This window comes from Aristolochia californica, unplaced genomic scaffold, assembly GCF_029961685.1.
Source record: "Aristolochia californica isolate CCGP_79_NKW_82.1479 unplaced genomic scaffold, dmAriCali1.0.hap1 SCAF_4, whole genome shotgun sequence".
NCBI classification, from domain to species: domain Eukaryota; kingdom Viridiplantae; phylum Streptophyta; class Magnoliopsida; order Piperales; family Aristolochiaceae; genus Aristolochia; species Aristolochia californica.
In genome coordinates, this window is record NW_027182103.1 from 47342360 (window position 1) to 47361800 (window position 19441).

Consider the following 19441-nt stretch of genomic DNA (forward strand, 5'->3'; position numbering starts at 1 on the left):
ATCTAAACTAGTGAAAACTAATGGGTCCTACATAAAATGTGTATTTTCACACTAAAAAATAGTAGTTCATGAACCCTTTTGCCTCAAATATTTCTATTAACTTTATTTTTATGCAAGAGTATATTTCCTTGGGATAAACATGTTTGAATACGAAATATACTTATTTAGTCATTCGATTCGTATTTTTTTGTTCTAAAATTATTTTTATGGACGTTAATATATTATCATTAGGGGTATACAAAGAAGAAAAACAATTCAAAAGTTGTGTCAAACAAAACTCCTTTTTCTATTTCTATACAACAATGTTAATACTACAGGAGCGAGGCATATGACCAATTGTTGGTCTCATAATTTAAACGGGATTTATCTCAATATGCTTTCGTTTATATAAAACTATCATTTGTTTTGTCAATTTATAGAGTAATTTTTAGGTCCTAAGATTTGTTAGTTATTTATGTTTATTTTCCTACGGAAAAAAATGCCATATACACTAAAGTGTGCTTCATTTGTGTGTCATTATTTATCAAATAAGTATTTTTTAAGCAACAATCGGTGACTATTTATGTGAATGGGACTTATTCATCATTAACATAGAAAAAAATTTGGATTGCAAAGCAATGCAACCGTAAGTGTAGCAACAAAGAAAGTGACAAAATTTTAAATAATGTAAAACCCAATATCTGATCTAGTAATATAATCCAATCACTATGCACAAACTTAAATTGGAGTTGGTTTAATCTAATCAATGTACCAGAAGTCTCTTGTTTGACTAACTCCAAGTACAATTAGTCTTCACTTGGTATTTGACAAGAAAAATAGATCTTGTATTGCAATAATGGGTCCAAAGTTGATGGTAAAGTAGCGACGAAGACGATTGTTAATTACTACATAAATCTTGTAGGGTTTTAGGTTAACTTAAAGTTTGAAGTGTTGGGAGAGGATAGAATTGCGATAAAGTGTCTACTTGTGCAAACTCTGTGATGGCTTTAAGGAAATGTTGACAGAATTACAACAAGATATTTGTTAGTTGCAAACTTTGTGATGGCTATAGGGGAATTTGATAGAGTTGCAACAAGATTTTTGCTTCTTGCAATCTTTTAGGGGATTTTGGCATTTTTTCTAATATTTTTGGGGATTTAAATCTACTACATGTATCTCTAATATTTTTCCTCTCCAAAAATTCTCCTCTCGTAAATAAACCTTATTTAAGCCTGTAAGGGGTCCCTATTTATAGTGTGATTAACACTTGGCAAGATTTTTTCTTTATTCCGTAAGGGTATGTTTGGAACCCACAAAAAAATAAACGAAAAGAACAAAAAAAGGGAAAGAAAGTTATTTTCTATTATTTTACAGCAGATAATCATTGAGAGAAATCACTTTCTCTTAGTTAATAAATTTTCTCTCACAAAATGATGGAATTTAGGGAGAAAATAAAAGAGATGGAAACTTAAGAGAGAATCTTAATTATAAAAAAATTAAAATATTACTATTTTTTTCTTTTTATTTTTCCACGTGTATTCAAACAAGAGAAACTATATTTCTCTTCCATTTTCTCACTAATTTTCCATGGGCATCTAAACAAGAGAAAATAAACTTTTTTTCTTTTCTTTTCTTTTCTCTCCATTGTCTATGTTTCAAATACAACCTATGAATATGACATCTCATTTCATCCATTTTGAGAAGTGTCACTAATCTTCCTTAAATGGAGGTTTCATACGATGTCACATATCATTAATGCACTACATCATTTACTTGGGTTACACTTTCTTGTAACATCATGTTTCAACTGTGTGACACCTCATTAGTTTAACTTGTGCTTAGGTGGTACTTAAGTGACATTTCCCGTTAATTTGATTTTAGTTGTGGTCTACACAACCAATTTTATCTTGATATTTTATTGAGCTTTGATCTTAATGACCAATCCAGATTTGAAGTAAAACTATAATTTTTGCAATTGACTAACTACTAGACAAAATATTAATGATTTAATCGCTCAGAATTTTGACTTTCACCATTAGTCAATTGGTGATAAAACTCCTTCAATATTGGTTGTTGATTGATGTTGACAAATTGAACTACTGATCCAGGTTCTAATTTTGATGAATAAATTTTCATGCCAAAAGATTCCCACCTTTAAAACTCTGTTCATCATATGGATGGACGAAGCCTGAAGCAACTCCCTTTTTTTTTTTTCTTTTTAGAAATTTGTTCTTACCCCACTTAAAACCTCTGCAACCCTAAGGTTAGATTAGGGCTTAATTATGCGCGTGTAATAGAAATATCAAACATATCTCTTTTGAACTTGAGCCCATCTTAGTTATAACTCAAAATTTAGGTTTAGAAATGCTATGGTTGCTTTGATATTGATGGTCATCATCATTGTCCATTGAATCCCTCATATGGTACTAAAGTCACCTTAAATCCTCTCAATTTATTTGGTCTCACTTACCCCACTTTTTGGGTTGGTAGGTTCCAATATTTTGCAAACATTTTGTGTGAACAAATTATGTGCATTTCATGTATCCTTGTTGGTTGAACAAGTACAATTGCTTGTAGAATAATCAATCAATAAAAGAATAAGTTACTCCATTAAACTGAGTTAGTATTCCACCATCCTTGGCAGGGCACCAATGTGGTGTGATTACTTCAATAAGGTTCTAAACTAAACCCTAGAAGAGTCTATTTTGTGAACAAACTGTCGAATTAGGTGCATCTCCCATCTCACTCCCCACCTAAAAGTCATTATTTTAGCTTATCAAGAGTCCTCTTTGTGAGGCAACTTTCATTCATTTCTTATATTTTTTTTCTAAAACTTATAATTCAAGTTATGAGGAGGTTGCATGGACGCTTTAATGGCAAAGCAAAAGCAACTACTACCCTCCTTTCCAACCTACCTATCATGTCCCTCCCTCTTCCTATCATCATGACATATTTAACCCTTTTTGCTATCAAATATTTGATTAAGTTAACGTAATTATGTCTTTATTTATACATAATATCATAGTTTTTGGACTGGTTGATGTGATTCAAGGCACTGTGTCTGGAAAAAGTAGCAGGGTCTGTTGAGAAACTTTGAAGAAACTTAAGCGGTTAATCCTGCTCGCTTTGTTAGGGTTTTCCCTGTGGCTGTTTTCCGCAAACAATCTTGTTCATGGAGAAAGTTTATTATGTATTTGCATAGAGGTTTAACTCATTAGAGCTATTGATCTTGTGTTTTCCATTGCAAGTCCAGAAAGTACTCTTCGCAGCTGGACTGCTGGGGTTACAGTTCTGAGGTGGTTTGTATCTAAGTACCATTTTTTGGACAAATCTCCGGTCTCCTTGTAGTGGGTAGTCATTAACCCAACGAGCGTTTTAAATTGCATCTTCTGAAAACTCCACTCTGCGCTTCTCACTCTTGACGCCCATTTCTGAGCTTTGGCGGGTATTTCCGGTTTCTAGCAAGTGATATGTCGTTCTCTCTGATGGGAACTTTTCTTCTTTCCCTCTGACATCTTGTCCGAAAATAACTACCAAGAGGTTTTTGTTGAACACGAAGTCCGATCCTTTCTTTCCCTCTGCTCCGTTTTTCCTAAGATGACGTCTAATATCCGGTTTTAAGGTTTCCTTTACTTGAAACGAAGCAATTTTTTTTCTGAAAGATGATTCAATTACTGTTCTTGGTTCTTTTTGCTGAAGGCGCCGTGGCATTTCTTCTCATGGTGAAGATTGGTCTATTGAGGGAGCTTGTGATGAGGGGTTTGGATCAGCTAAAGACTGGCAAGGGCCCTGCCACCGTGAAAACTCTAGCTTGTACCATGTCAGTTATCCTAGCTTCCAGTGTCACCAGCATTTTGAAAATTCAGAACCGAACGGCGAAACTAGGAGCGGTAACACCCATGGATCAGGTGCTTTGGCGGACTCACCTGCTGGAGGCATCACTAATAGGTCCATTTTTTTGCCTCACTTTCTCTTATCGCGGTTTTCTTTTTCAGTTTCCATCTGCAATTCAGTTAAAGGTTTTCCTTGTGATGTAATTTTTTTGCCGTTTTCTGATTAAGGCTCGTTGGTGGGAAATAAGTAAGAAAATCCTCTAGATATTTCTGAGTTATGTAGATATTCAGCTCATTGAAGTAGGTTGATCCAGGACTTCGCTTTGCTGACATACTTTGATTGGTGCACACGGCTGCTAACCTTACGGTTGCTACTATGAGCACACATCATATAAATTTGAACTAACTAGGATCTTAGTTGTTAAGTAATGACTTATTTCCACCGAGCCCCAATAACTGTGTAGTTTTTAATTATTAAGTTGGTCTCTACCGTTCAGAGGTGGACTCGTCTAAGATGGACTTTTCAGGGACAATTTCTCTGACAGTGCGTCCATTGGTTATGCATTCAAGTGGTTGAATGTCTGGATCAGTTTGCGGGGGCCTACACATTTAATCTTCTGACAAAGTGATATAGCAGTATTGCTCTGATCCAGTTTTTTGGAAATCATAAAGACCTCGGCCGCCTGGCTAGTGTATAGTTTTTATGAAATTTTATATGAATTCAAAGATAAAAGTTAGAATAGTAACTAATATGTTATTCAGATTCTTGAGGATCTCCCTTGATTTAGAGAAGCATATTTGGATTGTTAAATGGGTGCTCATCTTTTGTAATGATATTAAATTTTCTTAAATAAACAGTTCCACTTCATGAGGCTAAACTACATGTGCATCTTAAAGAAGCATGGTAGCTAATCAAGTTAAACAAAATGATCACTCCTGTGGTTTTTTGTGATATGCTGGAAAAAAAAGCTTCTTTTAGCACAATATCACTATATTAGACAGCGGCTCCATTATGTTGCATTTTTGTGGAATCATGGTGAGTTTGTTAGATTTGGAATGAGTATTCTTAGCTATCCTTTGGAAGAGATGAATAATTACTAGTTGTTACACTCGATTAGAAGTCTCAATTTTTTATTAGTTGATTTAGTGGTTTATTTCCCAATGCAATATTAGACAGTTTTACAGGACGACTATTGGACCAGCCATGCTTAGCCAAGGAATATTGGGGCAACAAAGAAACAGCATTTGCAGAATGAAGGTGGTTGAGTGAGGATGTTGAGATGGATGTCTAGCAAAACTAGGAAAGACATAGTGATATGGAAATGAACCTTTTAGGCAACATTTAGGCGTAACAGAAGTCTGTATGGAAATTAGAGAGAGCTGTTTGTTGTGGTTGGCACATGTTTAGAGGAGGCTCCACGGTAAAACTGTGTGGAGAGTCTTGTCATTTCTAGTTGAGGAACTGAGGGGAAGTCCGGGATTACGTTGATGGAGGTGGTGAGGAAAGACTTGGATGATGAGCTCAGGACGTAGCCAAAAGGAGGGGATAGCTCCATATAATTAAAGTCCACATAACTGGTATAAAATCATGTTGAAGCAAAACAAAGATTTTAGCACAGAGTTTTTAATGGAGTCTGAATAGAGTTAAAACAAAATTCAATGTTGATGAGGAAACACTCTAGTTTGAGACTTTGATAATCACTTTTTATCAGGACCATTTTATGTTGTAGTTTCTTTATTTTTCTCATGATCAAGAGTGAAAAGAACTGTCTCTATTGCTCCTGAAACATGGAAATGACTGTCTTCCTGATACTTGCATATTTGCAATAAGATTGTAGGGTCGTTCTTTCGTTATTTGGTAGTTATTTGATCTAGGAGCTCTGACCCGTCTGCCTAGTGTTTTAATTTTCTGGGTCATGGTACAGCCGTGTTTGTAGGCTAGTTGATGTCTATGGAGTTGAAAATGAAGCTATTGCTTTCACTTACTTTCCTTTTGCTAATATTTTGTAGATATCAATTCTCTTGTGTTTTTTTAGTGGCATGTATGGTCTTTGTGGTTTGTTGAAGTCTTTTATGAGGAGATATAAAATGGAGCACCTTAGCCTTTTATAATGACGTTAAAAAAAAAAAATCCTGTAAGGATTTAGGGGAGAAAAATCATCTTCTTTTGGTGAAATCTGTGCAGGTTGTTTGATGAAATGTCCTAGTTTCTTAACATTTGGTTAAAGGCTCATTTTTTTTTGGTTATACAATGGGGGAAAAATCTTTGCAAGTGTCTTTTGGTGAAACGACCTTGTTTTTGAACATCTGGTTAAGGGTTCATCTTCTTTTTTTATTCTGTTGTGGAAGATTTTTTAGGGTTGGATCTCTCTTTTATTTTTCAATGTTTGTTTTCTATCCAATCATTTCTTTAAGTCTGTAAATTATATGTTCCCTATAAAAGTGGTTTTTGTCTTTTTTAAGTACATATTGGCAAACAGTTGTCCATGTGTTGTGGACCCTTATGTTGATCTACGCTCCTGTAAACGCTGGGAAGGTCTATCTTGGTCCAAAGTTTCTTCACCAAGGCTCCATAGCATGGATATTGGTAAGCCCAGATGAATATTTTTCTGATCATGTTTGCACTGACTCTAAAAACTCTTTGGTTTTGCACCAACCACATGTTTCACATGGTCCCTGTGGCTGTTGCTTTTCACATGCACTTACTAATGATTTGAAAAGAAGGAGAAAGACCATTAGCAATGCGGTCTTGTAAGTATTTGGGAGGCATCAGCGTACTTCATATTTCCAAGTGAATAGATCCAATCAGCTGTCTTCTCATTTATGTCTGGACTCTTGGTTATCTTATTTAAAGTCTAGTTGGAAGTACGAGCAACAATTGTGATAACAAAGAATTATAAATATTCTTTCCTTGTATTATGGATGAAGCTCTTGGCTCAGTAACCTCATCAGGCTCTTTTGTAGAAATAAGAAGCGGCAATGGGTGCCTTCAGTAGTTTTGGTCCCTTAGGTGTTTCCGTGTAGCCTCTACTTACTGTTATTGTTGTGATCATCCTCATTATTTTGTAGTTGTTGTTATCTAAAAGTTGGAGATGCGATCTAGTTAACCTTATCTAGTTGGTGATCAACAAAGGCCTAATTTCTGTTGACCTAAAAGTTACAGAAGATCTTTTCTTTATTTGATAAATCTATATATGTATATAGCATGTTTGACATAGCGTCCAAAACCTTTTCTTATGTACAGTTTGTAATTTTACATAGTATCTCATTTTGTGTACCTAATGTTACCCAATCTGAGAGCATAATATGATATAAAAAAATTAAAAAAAAAAGCTAACCGTATTTTTTTTTCAAGCAAGAAAAAAGAGAAAAAAAATCCCCAAACTGTAGTTGTAGATTTATTGTACTTGAAAAACTAGTTGGGCAGCTTTGAGAAAGTTTTGTCTAAGTTTCTTTCTAGGCGACATACCATGTTACCCCTGTAAAAGGTCTCTAGACAACTTACATGTTGGCCGCTGCAAAATTGTTTAGCAAGTTACATATATCTATTAAAAAATTTGGTATTTCGTCACCTAACTCTGTGATGGTCCACCCAGCGGTTAAACCCAGTGAGCTTTGTTGAAGTGGAACCTGCTATATCACCAATTTGATGACTGGTTGAGTTTGTCTAAAATTGGACTACAATGTTGACCTTCAACATACTAATGTAACCATTCTGCATAACTGGGGTAGCCATAGGATAATTCCTAAATATGAGCGAACTTTTTGACCCAGAAAATTTAAACAGACTTCTGGCAAAAAAAAGGCTAAGATTATATAGATAATCTTTTTTCAGTTTCTGTAGAAAGTCGGCTGCATCTTGGCTGCTAGAAGTTGCTGAAAACAGTTCCTATTCCATGCTGACCTCCACTAACACTCCTTGTTGTGTTTCAAGCTTCATCAACAAAGTAGTGAACTTAATCTCAGCATCCCAACTTTTTGACTTTATCTCAAGTTCAGATAGAATGTGAATGAAGTGGTTTAGCTTATGTGGTGGTGTAAATTGCATCACATTTTTTTTTGTTTTTCAGAGTAATATACTTAAGAATTTTTGTCTTTAGGGTCTGGAAAATCTGTAGAAGATGTTGATTTTCAATCAAATTTGAATACAAATGCAAGAAGGAAAGAACTGATATCTTTTGAGAAATTGCTGAGCAAGGATATAGGTGCCCGTTGCTATGTTTAGTGATCTGTGTTTCTTAAACTGTCATTCCCTTCAATCAGGTAACTGCTTGTAGAGTGGTTTCATGACCCAGCCACTCTCAGTTACATGCCTTCTTTTGAAGTTGATGTGAAATAAGGAGAAGCACAAAGAGCAAGTGCCTTCTCATGGTGAACTTTGGACATTTTTCTCGAATTATCAAAAGTCTTTTATCTTCTTAAGAAGAAAATGAAATTGCTTATGACTATCTAGTTTGCTTAATTTCGGCCACTTGTATTTAGTCATGTTTCTATTGTCTCTCTCCGATCTTTAGGGCAAAGAAGGGCCCATTCAGTCTGTTAGTAATTTCAGTTTTACCCATGAAAATGAAACCTCTTCTCGTCTTTTCTGTAAAATATGTCTCATAACAAAATACAAAAAAGGACTTTTTATTAAAGACTGTTTTTGTTGGGCATATTCCACATTGGATGGTAAGTGAGGTAAGAATGTCATAAAAGCTGGAAAAGGTTTTCTGAGTAACTGGTGGGTGTTGCATCTGGCATATCCTACTGTGAAAATCTGGAATATTTTGATGCTGTTTCTTCTGCTACTGAAGAGTAAAATTAAACTTCCTTTCCATGTTGCAGGCTATTCCCTATTCCTTGGATTCATAATTGATCGCATGCACCATTATATGCGAAAATTGATTGGTCTGAGAACAACAGTTGGAGCTTTAAAAGAAGAAGTGGAAAAACTTCGAAAAGAGCACTCAAAAATCAAAGAAAAGGAAGAAAAAATGAACAAAGAGATGAAATTGCTCCATGAAGAGATCTCCACTCTTACAGAAAATTTGAAGAAGCTAAAGTTAGAAGCTGAAGAGAAGGAGAAAAAGGTAGCTTCTGCAGAAGCTCATGTTTCTGCTCTTCAAAAACAAGCAGAGGATTTACTTCTCGAGTATGACCGTTTGTTAGAGGACAACCAGAATCTTCAGAGTCAGTTTGTCTTCAGGGGTTGAGGGCGTGGTAGATTTGCTAATCGTTCATATCCTTTTTCGAGTGAAGACAATTTTGTGCTTTTTCCCACCCGAGAGGATGATACCCAGGATCAAGTTGAAATGGGTCTGCCGGAGGCTTCTTCTGCTATAATTTATCTGCTCCTAAGGTGGTGCATTTTGCTTCTACCCATTCATTCTCTCATTTCCCTTTTGCTACTTGTCACAATTTGAACACATTTTTGCTATACAGTGGCAAACAACTAAGAGCTCAATCAGTGGCGAAACTACTCAGGGACCCCATATTAGGTGGGAATATGATTATAGCTTGAAAAAGTGGACTCTTACAAAGTACCAGAGAATAGATGAATGAATTGAAGTTTGTGTGCAATGACATTTTAGTTCCTTAGTCATTCATATGAACTCTTCCTTTGTCCCCCAGATTTTTGCAGGGAAATTTGCAAGCTGGTCAAAGTAATCCAACTGTAACGACGTCTTTCAATGTGAAATTGACTGTTTCTTTTAAGAGGGAAAAAGGATAGCTTGGTTGATTTCCAATCGATTCCGAATGCATTATTAGTGATTGTGCAGTCCCTGTTTAATTATGTTGGCGAACTATGGTCTTTTGATCGAGTTGTTTTACTAGGTTAGTACAGAAGTTCAAACTCTTTTCTGGTATATCGATTCTGAAAGAGTGACAGAAAAAGTTTTTAAGCGCCAATCCTCAGCAATTAGTACCAGGGTAATGTTAACTTAAAACTCAATTCTCGGTTTTTTTATGTAAACTTGAATTGTACGGGACTGGAAGAAGATGAATCTGTGCAAGAATTGCGTCACTTCATTCGGTGAAATATGAGATAAAACAAGACGACCAACGATATAAGAACCCTTGAATCAGAGGTTAGCCATCTCTTACCTTTTTATCATTAGTAGATGACAAAGGGTTGGCTGAAGCAGATAAAAAGGGCTTTGTATAGATAGAATGTTTATAACGCTAATAAAGCTTATAATTTATAGATTGAGGACTTGAGCCACTTCGAAAATCCCACCTTGATAGGGTTGTCAGATGAATGGTTCTTGCTTTGACTCTTGATGTGAGCTTCAGATCCTGCTCCAGATCCTGGAAACTGAGTATATGAAGTGTTTTTGCAATATCTCCCTCTTACAAGCAACATTTCCAATTCTTTCGTGGATGCAAGAAGGGTGATAGTCTGTCGAGAATATCTAGTTCAAACTAATTTTTTTTAGGTGAAGTTTGGTGATTGGTTTGCAATTTCAAGTCCTCCATGTCACCTACTAGGGATATTTATGTGTGCTTTCTGTTTTGGTTTCTTCTTTCTTTTCTTTATGCTGCTAGGGATGAGCGTCTCCACCCTCAGGCTGAATGATAGTTTTTTATGACTGCTCACCCCAAAAAGCTCCATTTCTGACTGTTCCTCAAAAAGGCTTGTCCTGTTTTCTATTTCACATACATGTTAACGCACTTGATTAGAAGCCATGTATTCCTGTGATAAGCTTGTTGTTCAGACCCACTATGTAAGTTTTCACGAACAACCTTCTATTGCTTCTAAGAATAACAAAATTCAAGTTGTACTCAGTTGTGTCACTTTGTGGCATGATTTATGTTTGGCTTCTAATATTGTTTGTGCTTTTTGTTTTTCTGAGAGAATCTGCTCTACCAGTTCAATTCGTCCTTGCCTGTTGAGTTTTGTTAAGGTAATTCCTCATTTTATCTTCTAATCAAATGATTTACTGCCTCTAGAGGGAAGTCCCAGTTTTCCATTTTTTCTTCCTTACATATCATCTTCTGAAAGAAGCTGGTCCAGTCCTGCAAATCAATGTTCAATTTGGTCCATCTGTTTAGTCATAAGAACTACAACTGTAAAAGAGGCAAGTGAGGTTCATGCAATAGTTTTGCTTAATGAAGTATGAATAGAAAATAGTAACTGTACTGAATCGATAAATCAAAAGCCACTGCTACTACTCTCAACGTTGATCTCTTGATGCTTTGGACAAAAATTTACAAATGATGAACTTACAACACAGATGAAGTACACCCGAAACACATGCTACCACTACGAGGAGCGGACACGCAACTTGTCGGCAACATACAAAAGGTGACTGATATTGGTGGCGGGGTATTTCTGAAGCAGCTTGAGGTTAGAAGTGAAATCACCTGCTAACAGTCGCCTCCGAATGAGAATCAGCATTGCACAGCAGATCCGAAGTAGGGTATCCTGCCATGGCAAGTTTTTCATGAAAGAGCCAATTAATTACTGTTCACATCACATACAGAAAAAGTAAAACGCAATATCTCAAGCCCTAAGAAATTAAAATGCTAAACTAACCGACATACCTGAGGACCCTCTGGGTCACTTAAAAGGGTGTCCCATATGTGAAGACTATCCGCAAAATTAAATTCTTGAGTCAAAAGAAGAGTTATCCATCTGAAGGCGTAAAACTGGGGATTAATCTGTCATTTGCAGACACAGAGATGTCAACACAAATCTGGGAAAATTCTCATATAGATTTCCCTTCAGTTGGCTAAAAAAAAGATAAATGCAGTGAGAAAGCACGCAAATGCTTCAGTTGACATAACCCAGAGTAAATAAATCACCCTGTTTATTCATAAAAGAGTGAAATTCCCCAACAGAATGTGAGAGAGAGAAAGTGCCCAAAATGCTTTAGTGTAAATGGGCAGTTTGGGTAGAATTGATTTCTGAGAAAAAAATAAATCACCCTATTTATTCATAAAAGAGACTGAAATGTTTTAGTGAGATGAGATGAGATGAAAGGTGCACAAATCTCAATATTAAAGTTTGAAAGGAAATGTTTTTTTTTTAATGAAGATCTATAGTTTGAAAGGAAATGTTAAGAGTCATACCCTCTTCGGTTGCACTTTCTGACATTCACTGACACAAAAATAGAGAAACTAGATCACCTTAAAATGAACTTTCAGTTTCTCTTCCTTAAGGTGATCGACTTTCTCTATGTATTAACAACCATCCCCATAACCCCACACCCCCCTCCCCCCCCCCCCCTTCCAGAAAAATAAAATAAAATAAAAACATAAAAGGAAATAAATAAATAAAATCTGAAAATCTGATCTACTTATAGATACTTTGAAGAAATTTCAAACCCCCCACTCGCCAGAATCATATCTACTAATTTACTTGCACTCTAACAGCGATGGAAACAAAAGCCATTCTTACTTTGGTTGTGATTTCCAAATGACGCCAAAGCTCTTCATCATGTTCTTTCAAATTTTGTGATAATTTGGTAATTGTCGAGTGGATGCCTACAACACTGTTGTCAAGTTGTTGACAGAAATGATCTCGAAATCCACTTAACAACTCCACAAAGCAAAAAAATGAATCTGCTTCTGCAGAAGCCTGCAGACAACATATGACTTACAATAAGAAAATAAAGACAACATCAGATAACAAAATTCATGACTAATATCTATCGTTCAATAACAAATAAACTTTTGCTGGGAAGTAATAAGAAGCATCAAATAGAGCTATTTTTCAGGATGTGGAAGAGCAATTCAGGAGTGTGAAGATAACATCTTTATCTCCTTAGGGTTTATCTCCTTAGTTGATCCACTTGGAGCGGACCCCAATGAAGTAGAACTTAGAACTGCGCAACAACCCAAGCACTACGTTGTCACATTTTTTCTTTCATTTCACTGTGCCAAGAAGATTCTGCTGTAATATATTTAGTTAAATGCAAAACATAGACCCCAATGGCTTTTTGAGCAATTTTTTGAAGTTCTGGACCTTTCTATATTGGGCCACTGCCCATGATCAACTAATTCTCCAGCCAACTCTCTCGCAAAAGACAGAACAGATCAACATCTTTTATACATTCCTCCTTGTTGTGGCTCTTTTCTTGTCTCCTTTGTGGAACAAATCTCCCTTGTATTCCGAATTATCATAATTATTTTTATAACAAAAAAAGATTGAATGTTAAAAAACTGAATATATGATCTCTCTCTCTCCTGAATTAGCATGTGTGTAGACAGAAGAACATACTCTTGAAGAGATCAACAACACAATGAAATCCCACAGTATGAGTAAGCAGAGTTGTACAAAAAGACTCACCGCATTTTCCACCTCCGGATCATTCCTGAAGACATAGAACAGAGGAGCCAAAACTTCATTCATTCCTTGTACATATCTTATACCAGGATTTAGTTTTGCAAAAACAATTAAGATTTGTCTCAATGCTTCCTGCAGCACAAGTAATATATACAGGTTAACTAAATTAGTATTCTGACCACCAGAAAAAATCAGCGGATAACTCGTTAAAGAAGAGAATATGGGATATAGTAAAAAATTCTCTCTTGATCCTCAAAGAGATTCTTGCAATGTTATTGCTGATGTGAATCAAAAAAGAAGATTCTTAAAAATGATACGTTGGTCCACAGGGGACAGATAGTTGAAAATGTTACAAGTAACATTTTGCTTTAGATTGCATAAAAAATTATCTGTTTATACAATGTCCATTTACTTTTACAGTATGAAGTGCATGCTGCAGAAATTCAACAATTAGTTTTGTTTTTCAGCTCTCTTTCCGGATTTGGTAATTCAGTTTTCTAAGAGGTCTTTGCCATGTTGAGGAAAGATTCTGAGGCAGGTAGCCTTTGCAGCCATTATTTGGGCGCCTTACAAGAGGAACTGAATAGTAGGACTTTTGATAACAGAAGTCGTACTGTGGGTGGACTTACTGAGTATGTAATCCATCACACGCAGTTCTAGATAAGTAAATTTCCTAATCTCCACCATCTTCAAAATTGTCATAGTAAGATATCAGTGGAGAGATGTTGCTGTCGTCCCTTCTTCTACAGTACCTTTGATGAACTTATAGTCCCCTCATATGAAGGGTGTGTTAAGCTAAATTTGATAGAAGATCGAGGGGAATCGAAGATCCTGAAGATGGTAGAGTCTTTCACAACTACACAGGCATGATTATTTAGGTTTACTCTGTAACCTATGGGCCTTGTGACACAACAGAAACAATCTTCTTGCTCTTCTTCAAGATACGAATTTTTTGCCGGCATTTTTTCGCCCTTCAGCGGTGGAAGGTGTTTCAACAATCAGTTGGATATCTTCACATAGAAAGCCTCATTGGCATTTGCTTAATTTTGATGATGACAAAAGCTACATTTGTGCTTCTTTAGATGTTTCGTTGTTTCATTGTCTCATACTGAGTGCAGAGTTAATTGTATAACACTCTTTGGGTAAGATTGGAGTTTCTGTTCACCACCTTGTCGAGTGCAACTCCTTCCCACTTGATTTGGGCCAATCTCGTATTATGAGCCAATCAGTTATTGGCCTTTCTTGCTCTATTTGTACCTTCTGTTTTCTTAATGAAATTCTCATTTTTTAAACACAAACAACAGAAAATGAAATCACAACACTTGATTAAACTGGCAAGAAAGTATGAATGTTGGTACAGATCAGGCAGGATATATTTGATTGTGAACAAGAGATCGGATCCAAGTCAACTCCAACCAACTTTGAGGAATTTGACTCGAAATCAGAACCTATGAGTTAATTCTAAAAAAAAGTCACGGCATGATGAGCATGGTGAGCCTCCTCTACCCTCTCACATGATTGGGATTGTATTATTAGCCAGGGAATTTCTCATATTGTAGCAGCTTGCCTCCACAGGTAAGAGGGTACTGAAAAGCTTACTTTTAGCTGCTAAATGTTAATTATTCCACCAAAGTAGCTAACTCCATAAATTCATCTTTATTCAACAAGTTACTCAACATATAGAGAAGTCCAAGAATATAGCTAAGTGAGGCTTATAGCCCTTTCATACTGCAAGGTTTAGTCTTAGAGAGCATAAAAACACTTTACAGAGAAGAAACTTTTTTTTTCATTTTTTTTTTTTTTTTTGGTAATGGTTACAGAGAAGGAACTTGTTAAGTCAAATAAAAAAAAATCTGGAGGCCCTCAATAGCCAAATCGAGACACCTGAAGGAGACACTTGTTGTATTGGAGGTTTTCATTTTAGCTTCTTTTATAACCCGACTGTGTCTTTGTTAAAAATACTTGCATACTACAATCAACTTCATATGATGATACAAAGACCACATGAAACCATTTCATATGATGATGCGAAGACTAATCAAACCAAATAATCTCTTGCCCTGTAATGCTCCAAGGATAATCTAAGAGAGGATAAGAGCACTTTACAAAGAGGGAACTTCTTGGGCCTCATGTAATAAAAAAATAGAATTGGAGATCCTCTGGAGTCAAATCGGGGAATCAAACATGTTGCATTACAGGCTTTCCTTTTAGCCTATTGTTATATCCTGACTCTCTTTGTCTTTATTATAAAACTTGCATACTTCAATCAATTTCAACCAAGTATTTTTTATTTTACCTGGTTAGATTTTGCAAAAGACGTGTCACTGCAGAAGAAATTCATATCTGGATGCGTACGTTTCACATCCCGGTCAATCTGCTCTATGATCTCTGTATCCTGACAAAGGTGGCATCTGACAGATTTAATATGACTCAAGATAGACGAAAGTGCAGATGCATATGCATATGCCTACATACCAAGCATATATACTACGTAAATGCATGAAAATTCAGCATTTCATACAGCAAGACCTTTTAAGTGACTCGATTGGAATTTTGTTGTTATGATTAAAAAAAAACTGAAAAATAAAAATATAATTTAAAAATGTTTTTTAATGTTCCTAATTGGAAGTTAGGCATAAACAAAACCTTGAAGCACCCCACCCCACTTATACCACAAAGGAGCTGAACAAGGCTCTAATAGAACAACAACAATGTCATATACCACAAAGAAGCATCTAAACGTAATCACGTAATGTAATAACAATACCTGGAAAAATTGATTCCAAAAACTAGTTTTTCCAAGGCTCAAAGGATGTTCTCCATGAGTAATTTCTGATCTTGGCAGCACCCCACTTCTTTTGCACTTCACTTCATTGATAGCAATGGCATCAGACTTGTCCAGCCTCCTTGTAATCTCTGACTGACTAACCGCCAGACAAATTCAGAAGCCAAAGAGTAGACAAACTAGAAAAATCAAATAAAAACATTGCATCTTTTGAAACATAGACCTCTAATTGCTGTTAAGGAGCTTGTCTCCTACTTTGTTGTAAAGCCAATTAAGAACATTATTTAACAGGGCAAAGAAGATAGAAGATCGATAGAAATAGAGAAAAAAAAAAGACAAGACAAAATTCCTCTAGCATGGAGGCCAACAATAACTATTTACAGAAAAATTGAAAAGAAAATTACAATGGCTAACATGATGTTCATGTGATAGCTCTCTCCCTGAGCTATAACATGAACATCAGTTGTATTTTGGCCAGATTATCAGCTCTTTTTTTTTTTAGAAATGAGAATATTTACTGAAGCAAGGAATTGGGGGAAACAGCATAATAAGGTCACCAAAAATACAAGATAGGCAATTGATGATTCTGACCAGCCCGCAACAAGTTGTTGCTTCTCAGCCCCTTCACTAGAAAAGGATTTAGCAAGTTATTTGCAGAACAAAGCAAATTATCATCTACTACTTCAGATTCACTTCTAACGTAACTACTCATTACCCTACTGGAGAGCATTAGAAACAACCATATGCCCACTGACGTCCATATTAATATACAATTTTGGATCTTTTTGAACACCTTGTATATCACTTATATACCACTCCTAGTAAGTCTACATACAAGGGTGATTTTGTCAGTTGCACTGTTTTCTCTTATGTTAAGGAATAGCCAACCTCAAGGATTTTGAGGTCAAAAACTCTAAAAAATATGTTGCCACTATATGGGTTTTCACACCAGAGCTACCAACGAACTAAACCTCTGTACAGGTCAAATCAATAAAATTCTATGAGACCATAATAAAAAGCTAATGATGTACCTTTACCTTCACAAAGACACAAAATAAAAGCGCCTGTTCCAGCAGAATTATTGTTTGCAATGTGAAGCAGTAAAGAAGTTTATGTCTCTCTATGCACTTCCCAGATTATGCTTTATCTGAATCAATCTAAGGAACCAACCTTGGACCAAAAAACTGCTCCATGTTTCTAAATTTGCTCAATTAACCATTCTTTTCTTACAGCTATTAACATGGCCCAAAGTTCTGCCCTCACAACAAGCCGAACCACTATGTTTCTTCTATGAATTTCAATCACAAGACCACACAAAAAACCAAATGAAAGTTATGGTACAAACATTCAAGAAGCAAAATACATGAAATAAAGAAAATTTCAAAGAAAGCAGAAGAGGAGATTAAAAAATTAAAATTTCTATATATGAACGGAACCAAATCAGCTATTCAAAAAAAAAAAAAAACGAAGAACCAAACCAACTCCATTTGTCATCATCAGTTAAAAGAGCAAATGACGAAATAAAATCTGGAACTCTGCCATGTAGCTGACCAAATGCAGTTGTCATGCTGCACAAACTCCAATAACAAGAAACACACAAGATCCAAAAGCTCTCTTGATTAGCTGAGTGATGCCCACCAAGAACAATACTCAGCTTGCATCTTTCCAAATAAATTTGGTGAAAAAAACGCTTATTTGTGCTGTCCATAAGTAATTTAGGATTTCATCCTACTAGTTCGCCAGGCTCATGTATCACTTCATCAGTAATCAGGCAGAGAAAGAAGTCAAAATATCTCACATTACTTAGAAGTCGATTTAGAGAGATAGGATGAGAAAGACCCTACTCATCATGAAAAGATTAAATTTAACATGCATTTTATTCATCAAGTACTTACCGGATTCACCAGCAACTCCTCCTTAAAAAGGGAATATTGAGATCGTTTTTTTGCCAACTCAGATGCCCAGAGTTCTCGATTGGCTGGAAGATACCCTAAGAGAAGCTGCCATAAAAAGAAACAAATTAGGCTATGTTCAAATAACAATATAATAAAATAATTATAAGCAATAACAAACAGCTATACCACTTAAATCTTACTCCTGCAAGTTTTCTAAATTCTTTGCCCAAGGGAATGAAGATGCAACATCATGTTTCACTGCATCCATAAGATGCCGATTTTAAGGATCTCAGACATAAAGTGCTTGTTGCAGGCAGAAAGACCACATACACAGTATAGCAGTCACTCTTAGCACTTAAGGAGGTTAATAAACATGGGTTCATAAAGCCAAAAATTGGTGACAACGGTAGGTGGGGTGTTAGAAATCCTGCCATCGAGTAGAAGCCATAGCTATATACATAGAGCTGACTTGCTTCGAATCCACCAAGTGGCCTGGGTAATTCACTGTCACTTTCACTTACACTAGGTAAGTGCACTAACCAACCCCCACCCCCCACCCCCCACCCCCTAATGAAACCATCATATAAATCGGGAAGTAAAGCAGGTTCTAAACACAGGAGTTGATCCTGCACTCCTCTACCAACCACTAAATCAGCTGGCAAACTCGGTTAACAAGGAAAAGAAAAAGAGCAAAAGGGCAGGTGGGGGTGGTGAAAAGAGAGATAGATGGACATTTCCTTTCCGTCATTTGGTAAAACACAAGTTACAAGGGAAGTTCAGCACATGAAACCACTGGAAGATATTGTATAAGAAACATAAACCAAACTATCTATTCAAAGACAAGAGTGGAAAAAAATAAATACGTGAACATAGATGAGAATCCAGTTAAAATTCCAGAAAACTTTATGGACTCAAATCGAGTTCACTTCAACAAATCTTAATCATATTAAAAAAAATACCTTCCAAACAGTAGGCCGTATCCCAGCACCATCCGGTATTCCCTGACACGCCAATCTCCTCAGTTCCTTAACATTCACAACCTTTTTCGACAACTAACCCAAAAAAAAGAAACAACAAAATCAATAACAAAACAAAGCAACGTAACTTGAATGCAAGCAGAACCCGCAAGGAAACCATACAACTAACCTCGGCCAATAACTGAGCTTGTCTGGAAATATCTTCCGCCGACACACTCGCAGAGTTCGATTCAACCACATACTCGCGATCTTCCTCCCTCGCCGGAGGCTCTTCCACCGTGGCTACAGCCGGAGGTTCTTGAACCGGATCCCGAGTGGGAATTTCGGGTTTCGGGGAATCCTCAGAGGGGTTTTTGGCGTAACGGAGCAGCCGCTCGTCTTGAGCGGGGCTGGACCAGATAGAGCTGTTGAGCCACTCCGGCACACTCTTCTTCATCATCTTCTTCCGATAGGTTATGGAATCGGTGAGAATCCTGTCATGAAATGGAGAGAGTCACTTTAGCAGCAGGAAGCGGGAGGGCTTCTCGAGAGACAGGACCGCCAGCAATGTCATTTCCAGACTCGTTGTCCGCGGAGGGAAAGAATGCCGATTGTGCCTTCTATTTCGGGTGACCCGTTCAAGGGCATTATAGTCATTTAAGCTATTCATGATAGTTTTCAACTCACCTTGCAAGAGGAGGCCGAGTTGCGTCGGGGTGAAT

At 36.5% G+C, this 19441-nt stretch overlaps 2 protein-coding genes across 2 annotated transcripts; one reads left to right on the forward strand and one right to left on the reverse strand.

The window, feature by feature from the left end:
* Positions 1–3030: 3030 nt before the first annotated feature.
* LOC137962296 (uncharacterized) lies at positions 3031–9541 on the forward strand. Its single transcript, XM_068809079.1, has 2 exons — positions 3031–3927; positions 8640–9541. Exons 1-2 carry the CDS (start codon positions 3642–3644, stop codon positions 9005–9007), a joined length of 654 nt encoding a protein of 217 aa, XP_068665180.1. The 5' UTR covers positions 3031–3641; the 3' UTR covers positions 9008–9541.
* Positions 9542–10878: 1337 nt separating this feature from the next.
* LOC137962295 (uncharacterized) lies at positions 10879–19298 on the reverse strand. The gene is made up of 9 exons (XM_068809078.1): positions 18910–19298; positions 18723–18815; positions 17764–17868; positions 15851–16003; positions 15380–15478; positions 13087–13215; positions 12196–12375; positions 11340–11456; positions 10879–11220 (listed from the first exon to the last, which is right to left on the reverse strand). The coding sequence occupies exons 1-9, from the start codon at positions 19177–19179 to the stop codon at positions 11059–11061; spliced, it is 1308 nt and encodes a 435-aa protein (XP_068665179.1). The 5' UTR covers positions 19180–19298; the 3' UTR covers positions 10879–11058.
* Between the last annotated feature and the right edge of the window lie 143 nt (positions 19299–19441).

What these genes read in the sequence shown, in the direction of transcription:
- LOC137962295 (XM_068809078.1), bottom strand. Translation starts at nt 19,179, where the DNA reads ATGATGAAGAAGAGTGTGCCGGAGTGGCTCAACAGCTCTATCTGGTCC. An exon ending in AAGCTCAGTTATTGGCCGAG is followed by an intron (nt 18,816 to 18,909) that starts GTTAGTTGTATG and finishes TTTTTGGGTTAG; the next exon opens with TTGTCGAAAAAGGTTGTGAA. An exon ending in AGGAGTTGCTGGTGAATCCG is followed by an intron (nt 16,004 to 17,763) that starts GTAAGTACTTGA and finishes GCGGTTAGTCAG; the next exon opens with TCAGAGATTACAAGGAGGCT.
- LOC137962296 (XM_068809079.1), top strand. Translation starts at nt 3,642, where the DNA reads ATGATTCAATTACTGTTCTTGGTTCTTTTTGCTGAAGGCGCCGTGGCA. An exon ending in GCTGGAGGCATCACTAATAG is followed by an intron (nt 3,928 to 8,639) that starts GTCCATTTTTTT and finishes TCCATGTTGCAG; the next exon opens with GCTATTCCCTATTCCTTGGA.